Source organism: Aquarana catesbeiana, linkage group LG02 (genome assembly GCF_042186555.1).
Source record: "Aquarana catesbeiana isolate 2022-GZ linkage group LG02, ASM4218655v1, whole genome shotgun sequence".
In the NCBI taxonomy this organism is placed as follows: Eukaryota; Metazoa; Chordata; class Amphibia; order Anura; family Ranidae; genus Aquarana; species Aquarana catesbeiana.
In genome coordinates, this window is record NC_133325.1 from 411,781,416 (window position 1) to 411,807,363 (window position 25,948).

The following is a 25,948-nucleotide window of genomic DNA, read 5'->3' on the forward strand; positions in this document are numbered from 1 at the left end:
TGCCTGCCTTATCTCCCATGCTTGAGGCCAGTCCTGCAGAATGCGGCTGCTAATGGGAATGGCGTTCCTGCTGTGGAAGAAGTACAGGAATGTCGTTCCCATGCTTTCCCACAGGACTCGAGTCCTGGCAGTACATAACTCTAAAGAGACCATATACCCAGACTGCTTGTTTCAACAAAAATCTTCTTATAAGATAATATGCGCATTCAACATATTTTATCAATGTGTTTTACATGTAAAAGCCTTCATATGCATGTACTCAGAAGCCCTGACACTGCTGATGGGCGCTGCTATGTTGAATGTGGTGTCAGCAGCCCCAGCAGACTCACAACTGTCACTCAAGTGACAGGCTATAGTATTCTTCTTCACCCCCCTGTCAGCTACATGAAAGTTTATGTAGGGAGTAAGTAGGGAGATGAAAGGAGGTCGGAGGAACTGGGTAAACACAGGGAGTAATTGGTCACTCCTAGAAGAAGAGAGGATTTTGACATGCAAGGACAAAAAGGGGTGTGCTATGGAATTGACTGGCATAAATTTTTTCAAGCTCAAAGGCACATTGCAAATTACCGGTAATAAAAAACAATATATGCAAAGGAAAAACATTGCAAGTGCATACTTAAAATACTTGAGTTTTCTGTGCTTTTATCTAATTTTAAGCTGATAACAGGACACATTTTTCCAATTGTCTGGTGTTAGCTTGGGTCCAGCTGAAGACTGATGAAAGCCAAACTATTTAGCAATGATTTTGAAACATTGTGAAATAATTCCATATAATGAGTATTGACAACCATGGAAAGAACAGCTAGAACTCACAGGTTACTAGATTTCACCTTATATTTTGTAAATACATCTGAATTATTAATACAAACTATTCCACTTTTCTTACTGTGAGAGTGGTGCAGTGGTCAGAGCCCAGGAGAGGTGGAAGTGAGATGTGGACAACCTGTGAAATAGAGCTGAATCCTGCACACTGTGCATAGCACTTCCTTGAACCCTGAACTATGTATGTCATGCACCCCTCAAACCTGCACTCTGTACACAAAGCACCCCTAAACTCTGCGCTCTGCACTCTGCACGTAGCACACCCCTGAACTCTGCCCTCTCTATGTAGCACATCCCTGAACTCTGCACTCTGTACACAAAGCACCCCTGAACTCTGCACTCTGTGCATAGGGCACCCCTGAAACTGCACTCTGTACATAGCACACTCCTGAACTCTGCACATAGCACATCCCTGAATGCTGCACATATTGCACGCCTAGTATTTATTCCCTCTTTAAGATCCTCCTACTGTTAGTGCAGTTTAGACACACCAACTGTTCGATGCAGTTTGTGGTTGAGTTCCTGCATCTATTCTCTCAGAAAAAAAGCCTTGGATAAATGTATATAGTCTTGCAGACACAACCAGCCATTTAAGAGCAACCATAATGCTGATTCTGCCTGCAATGAAATTGAGTCTCACACCCCTGGACTAGAATAAAGGTGTTTAGATATAGTAATAAACCCATTGTTTATGTTACAAAATTGTATTATGTGTGCTTCAAGTCTAGTGCTTTACCAACCCTGAGACTTTTTTTTCCTGCAAACGCTAATTCTAAAATTTGATAAGTGGGGTGAATTTCAGAAGAATGCAAAACAATAGTTTTCAGTAGTAACACTGTAAATGGTAACTTCAACTCTTAAACAAGTGTTTTGTAAACCAGCTGAAATATAAAATAGCTAAATAAATGGGATAAAAATGGGGAAAGGAGAATTGAACCAACCATTTTAAACTTTTGTAAATATGTTCCTATGCACCGTATGTTCATCAACCGTTTTCTTCTACTTTCTTGAAGTTGTGACCTATTTCTTTTATGTGGTTGAAATTAGACTTTTGTGTATAAGATCCGAAAATACATTTTTCAAATGCAAAACTTTTGATATTTTCCACACGCACACGTCAAATCACCTGAGAATAGCTGCCATCAAGTTTCTTAAGAAGAATCTATTCACTTGCATTAGCCCCAATTTTTTATTGTTGTGTTTTCATTTTGGGAGCAAGTTCTGACACTATGCTTCTGGGAAATTGTCTCTGGTGTCATCTTGTCCTTCAGGGAATTGCAAATGTCTTTGAGCTTTCCATAGGTCACTCTCTTAGATGATAGCTGTACATGAAGAAGTATAGTTCCAAACAAGAGTGAATAATGTAATCCCACAACTCACAGACTGGCAAATATCTTAGTTCCACAACTCATATTGTATCAAAAGCTATATTTCTACATCACTGTCACTGACACTGTCACGGCTGCTTTTGTTTTGTACTAGACGCTGTGGAAGATGCTGTAGTTCTGTTGTGTAGCAGGGAGCACACGTGACATTGTTTTAGCAGCATACCATGGGCAAGGGTCCCCCCAGCGGGACTACACTCCAGTATTCCCTTACACCAATGGATCCCACTTTGCCCCTTGGGCACAACTTTGTTTCTCGGAGATGTCCCCATATACAGTGGGGACGGAAAGTATTCAGACCCCCTTAAATTTTTCACTCTTTGTTACATTGCAGCCATTTGCTAAAATCATTTGAGTTCATTTTTTTCCTCATTAATGTACACACAGCACCCCATATTGACAGAAAAACACAGAATTGTTGACATTTTTGCATATTTATTAAAAAAGAAAAACTGAAATATCACATGGTCCTAAGTATTCAGACCCTTTGCTCGGTATTTAGTAGAAGCACCCTTTTGATCTAATACAGCCATGAGTCTTTTGGGAAAGATGCAACAAGTTTTTCACACCTGGATTTGGGGATCCTCTGCCATTCCTCCTTGCAGATCCTCTCCAGTTCTGTTAGGTTGGATGGTAAACATTGGTGGACAGCCATTTTAGGTCTCTCCAGAGATGCTCAATTGGGTTTAAGTCAGGGCTCTAGCTGGGCCATTCAAGAACAGTCATGGAGTTGTTGTGAAGCCACTCCTTTGTTATTTTAGCTGTGTGCTTAGGGTCATTGTCTTATTGGAAGGTAAACCTTCGGCCCAGTCTGAGGTCCTGAGCACTCTGGAGAAGGTTTTCGTCCAGGATATCCCTGTACTTGGCCGCATTCATCTTTCCCTCGATTGCAACCAGTCGTCCTGTCCCTGCAGCTGAAGACAGGTGATGAGCAGTGCCTAGTTTTCTCCACACATACTGCTTAGAATTAAGGCCAAAAAGTTCTATCTTGGTCTCATCAGACCAGAGAATCTTATTTCTCACCATCTTGGAGTCCTTCAGGTGTTTTTTAGCAAACTCCATGCGGGCTTTCATGTGTCTTGCACTGAGGAGAGACTTCCGTCGGGCCACTCTGCCATAAAGCCCCGATTGGTGGAGGGCTGCAGTGATGGTTGACTTTCTAGAACTTTCTCCCATCTCCCGATTGTATCTCTGGAGCTCAGCCACAGTGATCCTTGGGTTCTTCTTTACCTCTCTCACCAAGGCTCTTCTCCCTCGATAGCTCAGTTTGGCCAGATGGCCAGCTCTAGAAAGGGTTCTGGTCGTCCCAAACGTCTTCCGTTTAAGGATTATGGAGGCCACTGTGCTCTTAGGAACCTTAAGTGCAGCAGAAATGTTTTTGTAACCTTGGCCAGATCTGTGCCTTGCCACAATTCTTTCTCTGAGCACTTCAGGCAGCTCCTTTGACCTCATGAATCACATTTGCTCTGACATGCACTGTGAGCTGTAAGGTCTTATATAGACAGGTGTGTGGCTTTCCTAATCAAGTCCAATCAGTATAATCAAACACAGATGGACTCAAATGAAGGTGTAGAACCATCTCAAGGATGATCAGAAGAAATGGACAGCACCTGAGTTAAATATATGAGTGTCACAGCAAAGGGTCTGAATACTTAGGACCATGTGGTATTTTATTTTTTATTTTTTAATAAATCTGCAAAAATGTCAACAATTCTGTATTTTTCTGTCAATATGGGGTGCTGTGTGTACATTAATGAGGAAAAAAATGAACTTAAATGATTTTAGCAAATGGCTGCAACATAAGAGTGAAAAATTTAAGGGGGTCTGAATACTTTCTGTCCCCACTGTAGAGGTTAGGAGAAGGAGCAGTCCACACCTGATATGCTTTTTAATCGTTTCATTAATCTATAGTAGAGGCCCTCTACTCACAAGAGTAGAAGTCCAGAGTCCAGAATCCCAAAAGAGGGAGATGCAAGTGGTCTTATAAATGCATACAGATCTACCACCACTACAGGCTTTTCCCCTAAGGGGAAGCTAAATGAACATGATCCAACTGCCCACATGTTGTCCCAGTCAGGCCCACTCATAGACACTTAAGGGTAGATTTGCTAAAGGCAAATCGACTGTGTAGTTTGCAAAGTGCAGTTGCACTCTGCAAATGCAGTTTCTCCAGAGCGTAATAAATGAGATAAAGCTTCACTTTGCAAAGAATACCCAATCATATGTGAGAAAAATGGAAAAAAAAAACAGCATTTATGCTTGCACATGATTGAAGTAAGCGGAGCCTCAACTGATTCACTAAGCTAACTTCACTTTGCAAAGTGTACAGTCTATTTGCCTTTAGTAAATAAACCCCTAAGACTTGTCATAGCAGCTTACTTGGTATGTGCTTTGCCTTCCCAATATATCCATACCCAAGGTTTCCTTCTACTAGCAGGGGCATTGCTGGAGCTTTACTCTACTTTCTTCCCTGGCTTCTGGATATGGGGACACTTAGTGGCCTCAAAGAGAATTACTATGGGCAACCTTTGTGCTCTACCCTCTACAGTTCAACCCCCACTATTGTGGAAGATGCTGTCATTCTGTAGCAGACACTGTAGCAATTGTTGTAGTTCTGCACCCCATATTGTGGCAGATGCTGTAGTCCTATACCATATAATGTAACAGATATTATAGTTCTGCACTACATACCGTATCACTGTGGGAAATGCAGTAGTTCTACACTAGACACTGTGCAAAATGCTGTAGTTTTTACCATGCACTATACCAGATACTGTAGCAAATGCTAAAGTCATACAGCAGACACTGCAGGAGATGATGTAGCTCTATAAGATTTGCTGTGGTTGAGGCTGTAAACCTACACCAAATACTGTAGCAGATGTTTTTCTATACCACATACCATGGCAGATTTTGTAGTTCTACACCATAAACTTTAGCAAATGTTGTAGTTCTGAACTGACCACTGTGGAGAATGCTGTGTTTCTACACCAGATACTTTAGCAGATGTTGTAGGTATGAACTGGCCACTGTAGAAGATGATGTATTTCTACCAGTGGCGGCCCATCAATTAGGGGCGCATGGGTGCCGCCCCCCCTGTCCATGCGTCCGGCCCCCTAATCTACATACAAGGCGCTGAATGCATGGATTCCAATGGGGAGGGTGTTTTTTTGTAAGCACGTAATTAGAGACAGAGGCTCTAATAGGCTTCAAAAAAGGGCTTACTCGGGGAGCAGAGCACTGCGCTCCAAGCCCACTCAGTTGTGTGACAATTTTCACACTGAATCTCCTTCCTGCCAATCAGGAAGCAGGTCATGAAACCCGTTTCCCCACTGGCCAAAATGCCAGGCAATCCTATTGGACGTCTTGGAGGAGGAGGGAGGAGGAGGAGAGCATGGCTGGAGGAGAAGACCGATCCACCAGCCGCCACTGTGACCATGGATGGCTCACCCGCATAGGCTCAGCCATCCGGCACTCCCCGGCTCGGACAGGGGAGGGAGGGGAGATCGGAGTGTTATCCTGGGCAGGTAAGGAGGCCATCCTCATCTCACAGGAGGGTGCATTCATTCCCCGCATTCATTTCCCCCCGGGGGGTGGAACGGCCTTGTCTCCCGCCTGGGGCGGGGTGTGGTGTGCGGCCTCCCCCCCACTGAATTATCGAGCACCAGCTGCCCCTGATTTCTACAATAGATACTTTAGCACAGGGGTGTCAAACTCAATTTGATCGTGGGCCGCATCAGCATTACGGTTGCCCTCAAAGGGCCCCAGTTATATCTGTAAGACTATATAAATGTATCTACTCTTTATCATATTCAATTATTGCCCCAGCATTCGATTTTCACTGGTTTTAGTAATGCTTAGACAGAACATGGTGCCACCATGGTATTCTGTCTGAGCAGTCCCCAATATAGTTTCTTGTGGATGACACCAGCAGTGTGTAATCCTCCTTTTGAACTGGCATAGAAGTGTAGTATTTTCATATTAATTATAAGCAGATGCCTACAGGACCCTACCCCCTCTTACATCAGATGTCAAAAGTCCTCTACCATCAGAAGTCTAGAGTCCCCACCTTCTCTTACATCTCAGTGCACCCCCCTTACCTTGTCCTGCTGCCAAGAAGAAGCTGAGGCTGCAGAAAGTGCAGAGTCTGGAGGAGGGCTGGATTCAGCTGAATGCTGAGATCAGGGGAGGCAGAGACGAGGGGGTGCTATAGCTGCACAGAGAGGAGCAGGATCTGTAGGAGGAGTTCTGACCTCCTCTCGGCTGCCGACTGTTGAGACAAGGTGGAGGCAGAGACTACCGGGTGCTGCAGCTGCAGGAGAGGTGCAAGGACATCATGAAATGGCCTGGTTGGCTGGATTCAGCCTGTCTGGTGTTTGACACACTTTAGCAGTTGTTGTAGTTCTCAACTGACCACTGTAGAAGATGCTGTATTTCTACACTAGCTATGATAGCAGATGTTGTGGCTCTGAACTGGCTACTGTAGAAGATGATGTATTTCTACACCAGATAAAGAAACAACAGCTGTGGTTCTTTTTCAGACATTGTAGCAGATGTACTTCTGCATCAAACACTGTGGCGGATGTAGTTGTACACTAGATACTGTAGTAGGTAATGTGCCATAGTTCTGCACCAGACAGTGTAGCAGATGTGGTATTTCTATACCAGGAACTGTAACAGATGCTGTATTTTTACACCACACACTGTACCAGGTGCTGTTTTTTATATCAGATACTGTACCAGATTCTGTATTACTACACCAGATACTGTACTGCAGCATAATCTGTGTTTCAATATTATTTATGGTAGCAGATGCAATATTTCTTTACCAGGTACTGTAGTGGAAACTGTAGTACTATCTGTGGCAGTTGGTGCTCAAGTTGGGGGGGGGGGGGGCAAACAAACCCCAGCCAGGTCCACACTCACTGCATCCATGGTCGCGGCTTCCCCAGCTTCTCCTCCCAGCTACTCCAGTCTTAAGATCTGCCTCCTGTCTTGATTGTCCAGGAGGAGAAGCTGGAAGACAATAGCGAATATTGATTTGCTAATGTCTCAAGTGAGTGGGTTAGGGGTGCAGTGCTCTGTGCCCCAAGCCCAACCTTTTTGAAGCCAATTAGAGCCTCAGGCTCTAATAATTTTCTTCCAAAAAAAATCCCTCATAGAAAAATATGAGTCCGGCGCCCCACATGGAAATTAGGGGGGTTGCGCCCCTGGCCCCTTATGAACCAGCCGCCACTGATTACTACATGACCTACTGTAATGCAGCAGATGCTGTAGGAGATGCTGCATTTCTACATCTGATACTGTAACAAATGCTGTATTTCTACACCAAGAAAAAAATGTGATCTCTCCAATTTCTGCAGCTTTTTTCCCTCTAATTTTTCAGCAACTAATTAGAGTCACATACAGTACCACAGATGTTAAGAAGACATACCTGTAGTTCTAGGCTACGTCCAGCACATTTGCTCACAACTTTAAAACTCCCAATTCTTCTTTAAAATTAAGTGTAATGCAACATATAAAAGGGAATAAAGGATTATGCCTAGGACAGGTATTTTATAAGGTGTTTTAGATAGCACAAGCCACTGCTCAACAGAAAGCCACATATTTTTTGTAGTACTGTGCTGGGCCTGAGTACACCTATTTGGGCATTTGCGGTGTTTTAGTTGTTGTTTAGTTTAGTAGTTTAAGTTGCAGCAGATGGTGAAAAAGCTGACTTTGAAGATTTTACCTATATGTACGCTTTTACGTTTGGTTGTTTTCCTGCAAAATAATAATGTGTAAAATTGCTGCAAAAATTATGAATGAGAAAAGATGTCAACGGTTACTTGTGTCTTCTAAAAAATGAGTACAGCATTGTGAAATTGGAAGTCCTGTGCAAATTGTAAGTTACAACTTTATTCCTACAAAGGGCTTTCCATGTTCACGTTCAGAAATTTAAAAGAGCAGCATAGGAGTGAAAGGTAGGTAAATATAAGTAGCTGGTGGGACTGTCATGAAAGTGGAGCCCATGCAAGTCAAAACAACAGGTTCATTCTACTGGCTCAAGAAAAACACTTTCCTTACCTCCCCCACTTCTCTCTTCACCGGGGAAAGCAAAATGACACACCTTGTATTCCAGGGATGGGGGAATATAGACCCAATCTCCTTCTTCCCATGTTACAATGCTGGTGCTCGGCGAATGGCCACCCAGGTACCAAACAATATCACGTGGGGCAAGTGGAGAGTCCTTAGCCATATGTAAGCTCTGACTAGATTTATTTGGAGCTTATACAGGGCCTTTTCTCTTTACTTTTGCTGGTGAAGAGAGTGGTAGTGCAACACAGGAAATATACTGTACGTAAGCAAAGCACAGGTTCTCTTTAAAGTTAGAAGCACCATGGTTAAGAATATAAAATGTATGTATATGTAAAATAGTTTCTCACCTAATACTGTAGTTCTTGATTTCAAGTCACATCTAGGAAGAATATTTAAATGAACTATAGCCTGTAGGGTGAACTGCCAGTCCAGCTGGATGTCCTCAGGAGTAACACTTACACACCTCTCTTGTTCTAACCCTGGTGGCCTTAACCAAATGGCCAGCTATTTCCCACTACATAAGGGATCAAACCAGGAGAAAAATCACTTTGCTCAAAGTATGTAGACACGACTGCTCACAGCTGTTCCTTTTAGGAACAGCAGATCTAGCTCAACACACATGCACCTATGAACTCTGACCATGCCCTCTAACAGATACTCTAACTAAAAAAACAAAGTCTATTGGGAAGTATATCTTCTGTAATAGTGTCTCTCAGTGATAGTCAAGACATTGAATCTGTGATGCAGAAGACTTCAGCAGTTTCTGATAATGCTGCTGGAACTGGCTTTAGGCTTATACTTTACTAAAAAGTAAAAGCCTCCTTCTTTGAGTCAAGCAGCCAAGAGTAGCAGCAATAACCTTTTCCTTGTAATTTCTGTGGCCTATTTCTCTGAGAAAGGTTCACATTATTATATAAAAACTACTAATGTAAGCACATAATAAAATGATGAAAATTACAATAAATATAGTGTAACAAAACCAAGGGGAAAACATGAAAATCAATATCTATAGCTTAAAGGCAATAAAAAGTCATACCAGTTTTCTGTCAGTAACCATACCTCAACCATACCACAACTTTTTCTGAATGTTTCTGGCAGTATGCCCCCTTAAAGTATCCTGCGCTTAATTTGGAAAAACCTTTTGTAACATAGGTCAGAAATATGGGATTTTTCTTTTGTTTTATGAAATTGACAGTCTCCAATCCAGATGCAGTTTGTAACAAAGTCAACTTATCTGCATAATTTGGTTTGTGAGTTCCTGTGTCCCCACAGGGGGTAGGACATAAGGGCTGCACTCAGTAGGTAATACATAAATTACTGTATACTGTACCAGGATAGAGACAGACACCTCAGCACCACTTGAATTTGAGGTGAGGTCTGAATTAGATTAAATTAGATAACAAAGATGCGGGTCAGACTGTTGAGAGCTTACTTCGGTGATGGACAGAGGAGTTCATGGCTACAGGTCTACTTAGAATCAAATATATATTTTATTGTTTTTAACAGAATAAGGTAACATAAGTAACGTTCAGATGTCAATATCATAGGGTAACACAATGCAAGTTACGTTTTCAGTACATAATAGGAATCAGTGCTTATGAAAGCACTAACACACCGTCACCTACCAAGAGCAGACGGTGGCAAACTGTACAAGGAACAGCGAGGACTAATAAAGTTGGAGGGTACAACATCTGACTGTGGGGTGAAAGAATATAGATATGGGAAGAGAAGAGGGAAAAGAACAATAGAGGAGAGAAGAGGGTGGGAAAGAAAGGACAGGGATAGAGGAGGATTGAGCAGACCCTGGTGCGACAAACCTGTATGATGTAATCAGGATGTGTGTCCGGGTTGACCCTGGGGCGTCAACAATGTTTTCAGGAAGTCCGAGGCAGAGTAATCGATCCAGATGAGCCATAGGATCTTAAATTTGTCGAAGGTGTCATTATCAAGGGCTAACATCTCTTCCATGCGCATGATGTCATTGACCATGGAGACCCATAAGGCCAGGGGGGCTGGTAGTAGTTTTCCAGAATAGGGAAATAAGCTGTCTGGCAACTGATAGGAAGAAGCGCAGCAAGGTGTGGTTCTGTGAGGCTATGGAGCCAGGGAGCATGGACAGTAAAGCTATCTCTGGGGAGGGCTTCAGAGGCTGATCATATAGACTGCTGTATATGGCAAAGACCTGAGACCAGAGGGGCTGAATGGACTGACAGTCCCACCATATGTGTAGATAGCTTCCATCTGCCGACCCGCATCTCCAACGTGAGGGAGGTACGGATGGGAAAATTTATGGAGAGATTGAGGGTCCCTGTACCACCGGGAAAGAAGTTTGAAGTTTTTCTCCTGGGTAACAGGATATTGAGGATTTGTGTGTAAAGTGGTATGACTTTTGCCAATCTACCAAATGGAGTTCCTTTCCCAGATCCGTGGACCACCTCCTGGTGTAAGAGTGGGGTTGGTCATGTAGCAGTGCGTGTTGTAATGTGTACATGGTAGAGTAAATGTCTGGGTGTTTCTGAGAGAGAGCACAGCTGTTCATATCCTGTCAGGGGCCTGTGAATTTGGGTAAAGGAAAAAAGGTCAGAACAAAAGGAGGATATGCGAAGGGCTGTGAGCCAGTTGCCCTGGTCATTTGGCACTACAGGCATGCCTGAGGTGGGCTCCACAAATGAGCTTGCTACAGACCAAGTGGGGCGGAAGTAGGGGCCTACTGCATTGGAGCACATTCCTTGAGGCAGTGCAGGATGATCAAACAGAGATGTGAGGGGTGAGAGGTCTGAGGACAATAACGATAGCATGCTTTTTTGTACCAGAGATGCAGGGCTGTGGTTGTCAGTGGGTGGGTAGAGGAGAGTAAGTGTAAATGTTGTCCATAGCCCCAGAGTAGGGCCCGAAGGTTGAGGGTGGATAGGTCTTGTTCCACCATGGTGGACACTTTGGGGAAGGGACGAGGAAACCACTCTAGAACCCTAGACAGTAGCGCCTCTCTATGGTATAGTTCAAAGTCAGGGAGGCCTACCCCGCCCTGGGTTTTGGGGTACGTGAGCAGAGTATGGCGAATGCGGGACATGCCTTGGTGCCATATGAATCATATGGACATAGATCGCAGGGAGGTAAAAAAAGCGTTTAGGGACAGTGATAGGTAGAGTTTGAAATAAAAAAAGCAGTTTAGGGAGGGTGTCCATTTTCAAATAGTTGATGCGACCAAACCAGGGCAATGGGGAAGAGTTCCAGGTGTCTAGTTCCTTCCGGAGTCGTGTCAATAAGGGGAGATAATTGAGAGCGTAGAGATCCGATAGGTTGGAGGGAATCGTTATCCCCAGATAGGAGATGCCCCTGGAGCTCCATTGAAAAGGGAAGTTAGCATGTACTCAGGTAAGGGTCGTGTGCTGTAGGGATGTATAAAGGGTCGCCCTCTTAGACATATTTAATTTAGAGTTACTAAATTCCCCAAACCTGCGAAATTCCTGCATCAAAGAGGGTAAGGACATGTGTGGCTTCTGGATGTAGACCAGGAGGTCATCCGCGTAAAGTGAGAGTTTATGGTCAGAGGAGGGTGTCTGGTCCCTACTATAGATGTGTTTTGTCTGATGGTCTGGGATAGGTGCTCTATTACTAATACAAAAAATCAGGGGCGACAGGGGGCAGCCCAGTCGAGTACCATTGGAGATCTTGAATGGTGCGTAGGAGGAACCGTTGACCAGGACAGTTGCAGAGGGGCAGGAGTATAGTGCCATAACCTTGGACACAAAGGTAGGGCCAAGGCCAATCTGCTCCAGGGAGAGGCGCAAGAACTGCCAATTGACCCGGTCAAAGGCCTTCTCTGCATCAAACGATAGTAGCCATGCTTTCAGATTGTGTCGCTGTATGTAGGATATGAGATGAATGGTTTTTGTGGTATTGTCCCTGGCCTCGTGACCAGGGACAATACCAGAGAGTGTGAGAGCAGTGTGGGATATGGAGGACTTACCCGAGGAAGTGTCCACAGCTGGAGAAAGGGTCACGTTGAGGTCACCACCTAGGATGAAACAGGGACCGCCAAAAGAGAGTAACTTGTTTAGAACCACAGACAGGAAACTCCCCTGGTCTTGGTTCGGTCCATATACATTAGCCACTGTAAAGATAGAAGAGTTAGATTTTAACTTAAGAAACAAATAGCATCCTAGGGGGTCAATAATTGAGTCTAAGACTTCAGGATGGAACGATTTGTGAAAGGCTATAGATACTCCCTTGGACTTTGCCTGGGGGTTTGTGCTGTGATACCATTGGTGGTAATGAGGATTCTTAAGGATCGGGATAGCCGAGCCCCTGAAATGTGTTTCCTGCAGGAGCAGAATTTTTGTTCTGGCCTATTGGAAATGGTACAATATCTGGATGCATTTCTCAGGAGTATTGAAGCCTCTCCAGTTAAAGGACAATAAGGTTATGTGATCAAGTGGCATCATGATAGCATTGAGAGGGAATGACATCCGGTCCTATCTGTGTCAGCACCAAGGTCTGCCCAGTCCAGGAGAAAGAGGGGGGTGAGAAGCGGGGAATAGAAAGGGGGAGAGAACAGAATGAGGGAGGAGGAAGAAATGAGAGCAGTCAAGCCCTGTACACACAATAGGATTTTCCGACAACAAAATCCATGTTTTTTCCGACGGATGTTGGCTCAAACTTGTCTTGCATGCACACGGTCACACAAATTTTGTCGGAAATTCTGAACGTCAAGAACGCGATGACATACAACACGTATGACGAGCCAAGGAAAATGAAGTTCAATAGCTAGTGCGGCTCCTCTGTTTGATTCCAAGCATGCGTGGAAATTTGTGCTTCAGAATTGTGTACACACGCTCGGAATTTACGACAATGGATTTTGTTGTTGGAAAATTTGAGATCCAGATCTCAAATTTTGTGTGACGGAGATTCCGATGGAAAATGTCCAATGGAGCCTACACACGGTCGGAATTTCCGACAACAAGCTCCCACCAAACATTTTCTGTCGGAAACCGGGACCGTGTTCCCACCGTGTATACGGGGCATAAGGGTGTATGAGAACCAGCCCGAGGAAACCGGGAGAGCGGAGAGTCAGTGCTGTAGGACATGGAAATAATCACTGAGAGCATAGAAAGGGAAAAAAATATAACAGGCCACTAGGTGGCAACATTAAATAATTAGGCAAAAAGCTTAATATGTCTAAGGTGTAGAACAGACTAACAAAAGTACAATGCTCACTTAGTGCAACATTAAGAAAAAAGGAAAATTCCTTTCTAAACACTGTCAGTGTGGGGATCATTCAGGTGGTCCTGGGTGTCTGTCCCAACAAACCTTGGGTGGGGGTGCATGCCCTGTACCGGAACAAAGGGAACAATCCTGGCTGCAGGGTAAAGGTGTGCAATTAGCAGGAACCATAGGAAAGTCGGTCTCTGGAAGGGACCCCTGGGGCGCTTGTTCTTGAAGGACTTCTGCGATTGCAGGGTGGAATGGAAGTTCTGGGGTGGTGGGTGAGAGGGGCCAATCAGGCAAGGAGACCTGAGGTAACTCCAGCGTATTTAGGAACCGTGGCAGATCCCCCAGGGTACAAAAGAAGGCTGTCTTGCCTTCATGATGAACCCGCAGCTGGAAAGGAAACCTCCACTGGAATTTAATATGCTTCTCTTGGAGGAGAGATGTGATTGGCATCTCATGGCCAGAGTTTGGTGCGAGAGATCTGGGAGTAGCATGACAGGGGTGTCATTCAGCCAAATGGAATCCTGTGTGCTGGCGGCTCTCATGATCTCCTCTTTAATTTTGTAAAAATGTACCCTGCACAGTGTATCGCGGGTAAAGGTGGAGTCAGGATTCCTCCTCGTGTACTCTGTCCAACTCGGTGGGGGCATCCTTAGGCTGCTGGAGGAGTTGGTTAAAGATGACGGTGACTGTCCCTGCTAGGTCCTTGTGTTCTACTTTTTCAGGGATACCACGTATCCTGATATTGTTCTGTCTATTACAGTTCTCAATGTCATCTTGGTGGTACATGAGCTGCTGCAGCATGACAGTGTGGGAGTTAAGAGTCTCCTCATGGGAATGTAGTGTATTGCAAATGCCCGCAGTAGTGTTCTCTACATCCTCCATGCGGGTCCCCAGATCTTTTTTAAGGTCAGCAATTTCCTTCCTATAGCTCTTCTCCATGCGAGAGACATAGTGCGCGAAGTAATTTTTTGTGAGCAGGGAGCGCAAATATGTGTGCATGGATCGCATCTGCGACTCCACGTCCCATCTGTCCCCAGAGCACAGGGATGCCTGTGAGAGGTTGTGGGGGCTGTGGGGGTTGTATAAAGGGGGCTCTATGTCAGCAAGGGAAGCTGAGCGGCCCCTGGAGTGTACCTGAATGGCGTCTGCTGGTTCAGAGCGGGCCGGGGACGGAGGCGCCGTCGCCATCTTGGATTGTCCTTGACTCAGGTAGGCCACAGATGCTTGGGTCACGAACTGGCCCAGATCTCCCTGTGTCCGGTCGCCGGCGGGCTTAGACCGCTCCTTAGGCTTCCCTTTACCCATTGGGGCGATTTGGAGGCTGTGCAGGCGGTGATGGAGGAGATATGACCCCGTGGACTCCGTTAGGACCAGGAGCTGCCGCGATGTGCGTCCTACAGCTCCATGCGCTAGGCCACGCCCCCTACAGATCTACTTAGAAGGAGACTAGAAAATACATGGAACTGCTACGACAGACTTTGCTTTCTGCACTGCTGAGACTTGCAGTTCTGTGTGTCTTTCTGGACACTGGGACTCCACTCTATCCTCTGCTCTTCCTTCAACTGCTGCCTGTCTGGCCCTGAAGCGGAAGCCAAGACACACATCCCTCCTAGGACTCGTGATAGGTTTGTGAAGGGCATCTGCCCTCTGGACCTCCTTTTCCCTGCGACTCTGCCTGGACTTCCTCCACTGAGGCCACTATTGGCTGGTGAGTCCCTGAATTGCTGCCCTGTGCCCTAGACTTAACCTTTGCTGTACTGGATTGTGGCCTGCTACTCACTGTGCATGGATTGTTGCCCCGTCACTCTGGACTAAGTCCCTGCTGCACTAGATTGCTGCCCTGTGCCCTGGACGTAACCATTGCCATACAAGATTGTGGCCTGTTACTCATTGGGTATGGATTGCTGCCCTTTGCCTCTGGACTTATACCTTGATGTGCTCTATTTCTGCATGTCTCTCATGGTGTTGGAATTATTGCCCTGTGGCCTTCCCCTTATCTGGCTACCTGTTTTTCAGCCCCCAAAACAAAGACCCCCATGGCCAGGGGTCCTAAAACTCCTCTTGATCTACATGTGTGTTCTGTTCCCCCCACGCCTTCATCACCTTTTGACTGTATTGTTAGGAGATCCAACACTTGTCCCAGATTCAGATCATTTTTATTTCTGCCCCCTGTGGCTAAGGCTATGAGATATTCAATAAGAATAACTGCCAATTCACAGATAAGCAAACTAGCAGTGATTAAGACCAACTCTGAGCTGGCATACAGAGAGACAACAGTGCTCATAGTGGGCTATGTATGTGCTGGGAAGCCACTGAGGGCTCCTTGGTTACTATGAAGCTGGTAAGTAAGGAAGGTGGGAAGAAGCAGAGCCTGCACTGAAGATGCAATGTCCAATATGAACACTCTGACCTTTGTGCCATCCCCCACCATGCCTATGTGCAACAAATTCATATACCTGTTTCTGACATTCATATGATCTTATCGCAAACACCAACTTTTTTTATGTTCGATGTACAACAGAAATTTAGAGTGTCATCAACATGTTTTATGAATTCCAGAGAATATGTATTTTTTTTTTACATATTTTCTTCTTACCATATTCTTAATATAATAGTCAGGAACAGAAAACACATCTTAGAAAGCATTTTTTTTACGCCAGTAAATTTTACTGCATATGATGGCTTGTGCTTTCATCTCCAGACAGCAAATGGCGCTGGAGGCTCCTTTATACGTGTTGTCCAATGATCTCAACAAAAAGTGCTCTTTTTGCTCCCTTTTCAATTCAATGACACTGTGATTTATTCTGTGTGCAGTTTTTTTTTACTGTTGCCTTAATTTTTTAATTAGTTTTTTGTAATTTGTATTTCACAGAGAAATTCGGAGTACGCTGGTACATGTTATCTAGCTTGAAGGCATGTACAAGGTTAGGACTAATTGCCTGTACACATGATCCAAAAATCGGACAAAAAATACAGATTTTGAAGGCGAACGTACGATAATCAGATCGTTAGTACACAGCTTTCGAAAAGCCGATCATGACAGTTCATCCAAAATTATCCAATCGAACAAACATGAACATTTTTCTCGTACAATTTTCGTTTGATTAGTACAGTTATCGTCCAAAAATACAATAGAAATACACTACAACACATGACAGCACTTCCGATTTTTCATTCTGTCGTACGAGAATTTTCGTCACTTTAGTAACCTCTCCATTTTCGATATGCAACTAGCATGCAAAAAAAAAAAAACAGACGATCTGTCGTCCAATTTTCGGATCATGTGTACGGGCCATAAGAGGGGTAAACATGTAACAGCATTGTTGCTGGAAGAATAAAGCATTTTAAGTAGAAAATGTGTAGAAGAAACAATGAACAGTCACCTATTCTGTGCATTACCAGGACTTGCAGATTCAAGGTTTGCTAAGTTATAAAGATGGTTCTGTAAAAACAAGATGGTAAGAAAGTTGTTTTTTTTTCTGCCCTTTTGTTTCTAAAAATAAGCTCCAAAGGGGTACATTTCACACATAGTGACTTTCAACTGATCCTATTATTGAAATGACATAAGTGGCATAAGTCAAAAAAGACCTGTGTATACAGGTTTTTGTTCCTAACATAACTGCTTCTCTTTCATACTAGGCAAAGGGAAGGGCAAAAGCAGCTTGTAACAGGCTGCTGCAGCTTAGAAGGAGGTCATATGCATCTGGAAACGTCATTAGAAGGGTCTCATCTCAAACAGTCCCTTGATTATACAGACTGTGCACACCTGCACACCCAGCCTGCTGATCTCCTGTAAGACCTGGACACAGGGTTAGAGGCTTCATCCCTGCCAAGAAGAATCTTTTAAGTCTCCAAACTCCAGAACCCAATCTGGGAATTACCAATCCCAGAAAAAAATAAAACTTGATTTTCTCAGTTCATAATAGCCTTTCTGGAACCACTCAATTTGCATCTTTTTACTTTACCAAACACATGGTAAAAAATCATACCTGGCGGTATGATTATTTCGGATTTTAGGTGCTGAAAGCGGTACAATTATTTTCCATGGAAATTTGGCGTTTTATATTGTAGGTCTGTAAATCTTAACAATAACACACTTAAATCTGTCCAAACCAGAGTCTAGTAGATATCCCAGGTATGATAAAGTTTGAAACACAAAAACATAAATTATAATATAATAAATAAAAATAAATAATTAAAAAAAATAAAAAAAAATTAGTAATAAAATAAATTTCCCCACAATTCACTATCGCTCAATTCTGCAAGTGTTCTAATTTACTATCGCTGTTTTCTAGCTGGTCTAAAGCCACTTTTGACGTAAAGGGACACTTTTTGGTTGCTATGGACAATCTCCAGTTTCCAGGCAGAAAGAACAGTGTATATCATGTAAAACTGCATGCAGGGCATAGGACAAAGCACTGGGGACAAAAGGGATGTGAAATCATTTCATACAGTACTGTAATCTGTAAGATTACAGTACTGTATGTGTTATGATTTTTACTTTTTTTTTAATTTGCCGCCAGGCTCCGCCCCCGTGCGTCGCGCCGCTCGCAGGGAACGGAGCCTGGCACGGAGAGGCTTTGGAGGAGGACGGAGCCCTCGGACACTGCGGGGGACATCGCAGGATCCCGGGGACAAGGTAAGTAACGCCGCCCCAGGATCCTGCAATGCGATCCCGAGTGTGGCTCAGGGTTACCGCTAATGGGACTGAATTTTAACCCCGAGCCACACTCGGGAAAACCGCCAGGGAGGCTACATACCGCACAAGGTTTTTTAACTCAAATAATCAATCGTTTTTTAACTCTTCGTGAATTTACCTCATTGTTGTAAGTGCTTAAAGTGCAACTGTGTGCAAACTATGGACACTAAAGTATTTACATACTTTCTTTACAGTGCCTTGAAAAAGTATTCATACCCCTTGACATTTTCCAAATTTTGGTATGTTACAACCTAAAAAGTAAATGTATTTTATTGGGATTTTATGTGATAGACCAACACAAAGTGGCACATAATTGTGAAGTGGAAGGAAAATAATAAATGGTTTTCAACATTTTTTACAAATAAATATGTGAAAGGTCTGGCATGCTATTGTATTCAGCTCTCTTTACTCTGATACCCCTAACTAATATCTAGTGGAACCAATTGCCTTCAGAAGTCGCGTAATTAGTAAATAGAGTCCACCTGTGTGTAATTTAATCTCAGTATAAATACAGCTGTTCTGTGAAGCCCTCAGATGCTTGTTAGAGAACCTTACTGAACAAACAGCGTCATGAAGGCCAAGGAACACACCAGATAGGTCAGGGACAAAGTTGTGGAGAAGTTTAAAGCAGGGTTAGGTTATAAAAAATATCTCAAGCTTTGAACATCTCACAGAGCACTGTTCAATCCATCATCCAAAAATGGAAAGAGTATGACACAACTAATAACATACTAAGGCATGGCCATCCACCTAAATTGACAGACAGGGCAAGGAGAACATAAATCAGAGAAGCAGCCAAGAAGCCCATGGTAACTCTGGAGGAGCTGCTTTGAACATCACACAGAGCACTGTTCAATCCATTATCTAAAAATGGAAAGAGTATGACACAACTGCAAACATACCAAGGCATGGGGGCGTGGCCTGGACCGGTATGGTGTAGGGAGTGTGGTACGGGAGCTCCGCTTGCCAAATATCCGCAACTGCATATCCTGGGGCTAAATCTGCCATTTATTCACAAATCACTGGCTCTCCGTGTACGCTGTACTAGCAAGGACCATGTCACCGCAGAAAAAAGCGACAGATTCGACTGCTAAATTAGCCAAATACCGCCACACAGACAAGGAGGCTGGGGAAGAAAATGGCGCCGGCTCTCCTTCCATGACGGGCTCAGCTGCAGAGGACACTGCGCGGGTGCTGGAGGCAATTTCAGATTGCAAAAGTACCTTGACGGGTAAGATCGAGGAGATTAAGATAGATGTCTCACTCATTCGTCAAGATCTGCAGAAACTCAGGGATCGGGTGAAGGAGACGGAGACCCACATCAGCCACGTGGAGGATGAGGTACCTCCATTACAAGTTACTACTGAACGGCTCCAGCACCAGCTCCATATGGTCCTAGCCAAGCAGGACGATATGGAGAACCACCTCAGCAGATGCAACCTACGTTTTGTGGGCCTACCCGAACGTTCAGAGGGTTCGGACCCCCCCGCATTTCTCGAAAATCTCCTCATTACCTCCTTTGGACGGGCTGAATTCTCCTCAATCTTTGTGGTAGAAAGGGCGCACAGGCTGGCTGCTAAACCTCCTCCTCAGGGCGCGCCACCCCAAACATTCATAGCCAAAATGCTCAACTTCCACGATCGAGATACGGTCCTCCGCCTTACCAAACTAAAGGGTAATATTCCCTTCAAAAACGGCGAGATTAAGGTGTTTCCAGACTTCTCGGCTGAGGTCCAGAAGAAAAGAGCACACTTCACCGAAGCTAAACGGCAATTGAGGATTCATCACTACTCCTATGCAATGCTATTCCCGGCAAGGCTTCGCGTCGTCGGAGAGGACCGAGCGCATTTTTTTGATACGCCGGAAGCCGTTTTTACCTGGCTTGAAAACAAAGCAGCGCCGGCCTGAGAACCCGCTTGATGCTTCGGCTGCTCACTGCGGATGACTGTCTGGACTAAGATGTGTGAGATGACGGACATTGTCCTCGAGTTTCCCTGGCGAGTCTGGATCTTGCCATCCTGAAGGTACTATGTAGTTCACCTTTGGCCCTCAGTTCCCTGTGGCTTTTATCCCTCCTCCAGAGAGATTTTTTCCAATCTGCCCTGATTGAACTTTATCTCTTATTATTGTGCTGCTGTCATTGTTTTCTTTACCTTTGGCTGTATCCCCCCAAGGCTGCATAACAGTTTCACGGTGCTGGACCTGATATAAGGCCCCGAACTTTTAGTTTTCACGACAGGCTGACGACCGACATGGCATCTGTGACACGGCCTCAAGTTTTTATATCCTTCAGTTCCCTGTGCATACCTTATCCTGGAGATCTAAGATCAGGTGCCACGCTCTCTGTGGTCACAATCTCCTGTAATGTGAATTGGATGCCGGGAAACCCACATCCAATTTGCATAGGTGTGAACCCAGCCTTAGAGTCTGCAAAAGACTTGAGACTGAGGCAGAGGTTCACCGTCCAGCAGGACAATGACCCCAAACATACAGCCAGAGCTACAATGGAATGGTTTGGATCAAAGCATATTCATGTGTTAGAATGGCCCAGTCAAAGTCCAGACCTAAATCCAATTGAGAATCTGTGGCAAGACTTGAAAATTGCTGTTTGCAGACGCTCTCTATCCAATCTAACAAAGCTTGAGCTATTTTACAAAGAAGATTAGGCAAAAATTTCACTCTAGATGTGCAAAACTGGTAGAGACATACCCAAAAAGACTTGCAGTTGTAATTGCAGCGAAAGGTGGTTCTACAAAGTATTGCACGCCACACTTTTCACATATTTATTTGTTTAAAAATTTGAAAACCATGTATCATTTTCCTTCCACTTCACAATTATGTGCCACTTTGTGTTGGTCTATCACATACAGTAAAATCCCAATAAAATACATTTACATTTTTGGTTGTAACATGACAAAATGTGGAAGATTTCAAGGGGTTTGAATACTTTTTCAAGGCACTGTAAGCTGTAAAATAGCTTTAAAACAAGCCATCCCTGATCTCCCTAGGTGCTTGTCATGTGAAGTAATTGAATATTTAATATTCCTAAAGAATTCAACAAAAAAGTCAAAATTAACATGTGAACCTTTTTTCCCTTGCCAACATGCTTATTGTGCCTGTTTTTATTGATGTTTTTTCCAATAAATAAGCTTTGATTTGCATCGCATGGGTGTGCAGCTGTCCATATTTTTTTCCTCTACTCAAAATTCAGTGTCTCACAACTTAAAAAAAACCTCCTGGCAGGCTGGCAAGATCTGCTCCTATAGGAAAAAAGCTGTCAGTCAGTGCCTGTATAGTAAACTTAAAAATGAATTTCTCCATAATACCGGTAGTTACAGTAGTGAAAGAAGGCTTTTTTTTCTACAGTGTTTTACTATTTGTTCAGAATCTATAAATACTGTATAGTGTGTATGATCTTGGCACAGGTTCATTTCATTTTGCAAACCAAGCAATATAGAAGTTGTAGCTTTAAAAAGATATACTTTCTGCAAATTAAAATCACATAACAGCTGTGTGTGCCAGGGTGAATAAAATATTGTTTCACATACTGCTAAGCTTGGAATTAAAGATGAGTCGTTTTCTTTCCAATTGAAACCACTATGTCTAAAATACACTAAATTCTGTTTATACGTAACAAATGTTCCATCTACTTTTCCCCCATTATTAGCATGCTTTTCTGGGTAAGAATCTCAAAGTATACCATACCATTTTTGTTAGCTAAAGGTACATAATTATGATGTTCTTATTCTAGCATAACCAGGGGACATGATGTTTAAAGCAGAAATCTAGGCATATATAAAAGATATGCCGCTCTGTAATCATGAATGCATTCAACTATCATTACACATGTTTACATTCTTCTGCCCCCCCCCCATAGGACAAAGTACATTTAGTAGTCTAGTTATGAAATCTAATGTGATAACAGCTTGAAAGGAGATGGATCCATCATAACTGCAACTTGTCCTGGCTCAGAACACTTTTCTGAAACAAGAAGAATGCAGAGGAAAAGGATGGGGGGGGGGGGGGGGGGGTTGTAATGTCAGACTCTGTCTCTCTGCGTTCCACTTGCCTAGGGAAAGTGAGGCAAGCTGCAGTTACAATGGATCCGTCACCTTCCATGCTGTTTTTGAATTTGCCGTGCAAGGAGGTGAGAAAGGCAGGTTGGATTTCATAACTAAACTTGAAAGCACCTACTGTAGCTATGTGAGACAACATACTACATGTACTTTGTTATATGGGGGCAGAGTAATGTAAAAAATGTCATAGATGGTTCTTTTAAGCAGTGTACTTAAATTTGACTTGGTATCAGGAGACAATCAAGTGTGTTGCGGTGCAAGGAGTATACCGAGAGGAGCAGGGCCCTCTGATCCCTCCTGTATTGATTTGTATTGTAAGTGTACTGTCTGCCCTCATGATGTAAAGCACTGCACAAACTGTTGGTGCTATATAAATCCTGTATAATAATAATAATAATAATAATAATAATAGAAAGCTGGGGGACAGAGAGATGAGCTTATCACCAAGCTGTTTCTCTTTTCACTATCAAGTCACAGGGTGAGTATTGGGAAGAGACCTGTAAGTGAAAAGAGAAACTACAGCAGGGTCCCATCTACTGCCAGGCAGGACTGTGCTGTTTGGCAGAGCTTTGTAAATCTCAGGGCTGCATGGACAGGAATACCAATTCTATTGGCAGGTAAAACAGCTCTCATATATGTATTTCATCTACTTTAACCCACTTGTTTTTGCAGATGACTTGTGCCCAACATTACAAAGTGAAGGACTGACCACAGCAGGGGAAGCAAGCACGAACAATAACACGGGTATGTGCGAAGAGAGAGTATTGCTGACCTGGAACTGCATTTAGCCTGCGAGAAGTGATTTGCAGCTTTTCAAGGCAGTTCATTTTTTGCTGTTATTTTTTGCTAATATTCTGTCTTCCCTTTGACCATATCTCAGAATAATTTGCTAATTTCTGCAATGTAAACTTGTTATGTCAGAATTCTATCCCCTCCTGTGGCTTATTTCTTCTTTTCAGCCTCTTCTCTTGCAAATGTTCTGTAGGAGACTCAGCAGCTTATTTGTAGGTGTCTGGAAGGTGACACACTGTGATGTATGTATCATTGCAAAGGCAAGTGTTCTCTGCTAACCAACAACATTATTTGCTGCCTGAGGCTGGCTTCCAACTGTATTTTTTAGTCTTGCTCTAGATCATTATCTCTGAAGGTTTATGCCATTCGGCACAAATTTTTGATGCCAAGGAAAAAGGTAATAAGATGTCAGACAATAGTACATATTTTTCTTCCTGAGAGCAAATGTCTTTCTAACATTTTATTAACTAGGCAATCTAATAAAACTATGCAGTTGTTAAAATACTGCTCCATCCATAACTGAAATAAAAAACACATTCAAATATAATTCTCTTAAGTATTTTTTGAATCTCAATGGTGGCATACATGGAGTTTAATAATTCTGAGCCCACTGTTCACTAGTGTGAATCCAGGTAAAAACAAAATAATGATTTAGAACCATAGTAATATAAATGCACATTGGTGTCTTCAGATTATTTATATTCTATAGACAAAATTGAAAAGTATAACTGGAGATTTATACAGGCCTGGAGCATAGTGTATCTGTTGAATAATCCATTTTGATATTTAGATACTCCTGAACCGCACCAGTCCACTCCATTCCCCTTATGTAAACTGGTGATCCTGGAGCACAGCTGCTGGTGAAACACACTCCTTGCTGCCCCTCAAGCACAAAAAGACTGATAAAGTTAAAAAAGACATTCAAAATGTTCATACACCACCAATCTGGTGCAAACATATCTTGAAAAGCTAAATGTGACTGGTGATGCAGAAAGAAAGGACACTACACAGCACTGGCTTTAGGAAGTATACTTCTTATGCCACGGGTCTCCAAACGTTTTTAAAAAAGGGCCAGTTTACTGCCCTTCGAATATTGGAGGGGGGGGGGGGGTCTATGGCTAGTGGGAGTAGAAAATGCCCTGGCATCAGTAGGAGTAAAGAATGCCAAACGCTTGGTCAGTAAACGGAGTAGTGCCCTATCATCTATTGCAACTCCCTTCTCATTGGCTTACCTCTCCATTGGCTATCCCCTCTTCAGTCTATCATGAATGCTGCTGCCAGACTTATCCACCTTACCAACCTCTCAGTGTCTGCCAACCCTCTACTCCAATCTCTACACTGGCTCCCAATCACCCAGCAAATTAATTTCAAAATACTAACCACAACATACAAAGCCATTCACAACTCTGCCCCGAGCTACATCACTAATCTTGTCTCCAAATATCATCCAAATCGACCTCTCCGCTCCTCTGAAGACCTCCTGCTTTCAAGCTCTCTCATCTCCTCCTCCCATGCTCATCTCCAGGATTTCTCCAGAGCCTCTCCCATCCTCTGGAACTCGCTACCTCCATCTATCCGGCTATCCCCTACTCTTTCTACCTTCAGGCGATCCCTGAAAACTCATCTCTTCAGGAAAGCCTATCATGTCTCCAACTAATCTCCTACCACTTCCACCAGCTCATTCCCCACAGTTACAACCTTTTGTACCACCTGCCCCACCCTATTAGATTGTAAGCTCTTCTGAGCAGGGCCCTCTTAATCCTCTTGTATTTTATTGTATTATAACTGTATTGTCTCCCTTTTATATTGTAAAGCGATGCGTAAACTGTTGACGCTATATAAATCCTGAATAATAATAATAAAAATAATCAATGGGAGGGATAGTACCCCATTGTTGGTGTCACTGGGAAGACTAGTGCTCCATCAGTGGTGTCAGTGGAAGGAATAGTGTCCTAAAATTGGTTTCAGTGGGAGGAATAGTTCCTTGTCTTTGGTGTCAGTGGTAGGAATAGTGCCTTGTATCAGTGAAAGGAATGGTGACCCAAGGGCCAGTTAAAAAGCAAGCAAAGGGCCACATCTGACAACCACGCCACAGTTTGGAGACCCCTGCCTTATGCCCTTCTACTGATACGGCATAGAAGTATGTGTTTTTGAATTCCGATTAAGGCAAACCAAGCAGAGTTTCTGAAATTTTAGCACAGTTGCTTTGTTTACTGCAAACTATTAGTCGCTAATAGATTTCTGTAACTTGTTGCCTTGAATTGCTTTACACTGGGCAGCAGTGGGCAAGAACTAGACTAGCCAGAACTGATAATGTAAATGATATCTGCTGAGAAGCTAATTTGCAACTCCCTTTGTTTAGTAATAGGTTGTGTTAAGCCTAGTACACAGGGGCCAAATGTCAGGTGGCATCAGCCAATTCAGTAGAAACTGGCTGACATTTGGCCCATGTGTAGGGCAGCTGGTCAGACAGAAGCCGGCCGTTCAGTTGGCTTCTGTCGAAGGGTCATGACAAAAAAGATCTGCCGACCAGCTTTCGATTAGTGCTCTCAGCCAATGGTGACTGGAGTGTTCTGGCAGAACACAATAGTACGGCAGGGGAGATCGATGTACTAACATTCGATTGTTAGTACAGAGGCTCCGACCTGAGCTGTCAGGTTTTTTTTTTGTTCAACCCGCTGGGTTGAACAAAAAAAAACTAGTAGAGTGTACAAGGTGTTAGGCTGGAAAGCAAGAGAGAATGGAGGGACTGCTTATATATCACTGCTGGAATTTTGGAGTAGTCACAGAAGATGACAATCTTGGTTCTGGTCATGCTTATTTCAGGAGGAAAGTAAGAGAGCCACAGCCTAAATGCTTGTGTTCTTAGGACTGTCCTTTGACAG

General features: G+C 43.6%; 1 protein-coding gene across 6 annotated transcripts in view; it reads left to right on the forward strand.

Moving 5' to 3' along the window:
- COL16A1 (collagen type XVI alpha 1 chain) overlaps positions 1 to 25,948 on the forward strand; it is a 283,723-nt gene that overhangs the window by 34,629 nt on the left and 223,146 nt on the right. For all 6 annotated transcript variants that reach the window (XM_073615404.1, XM_073615405.1, XM_073615408.1 and 3 more), the window contains exon 3: positions 22,944 to 23,015. In XM_073615404.1, coding sequence (XP_073471505.1) covers positions 22,944 to 23,015 — 72 coding nt within the window. The remainder of the gene's footprint in view (positions 1 to 22,943; positions 23,016 to 25,948) is intronic.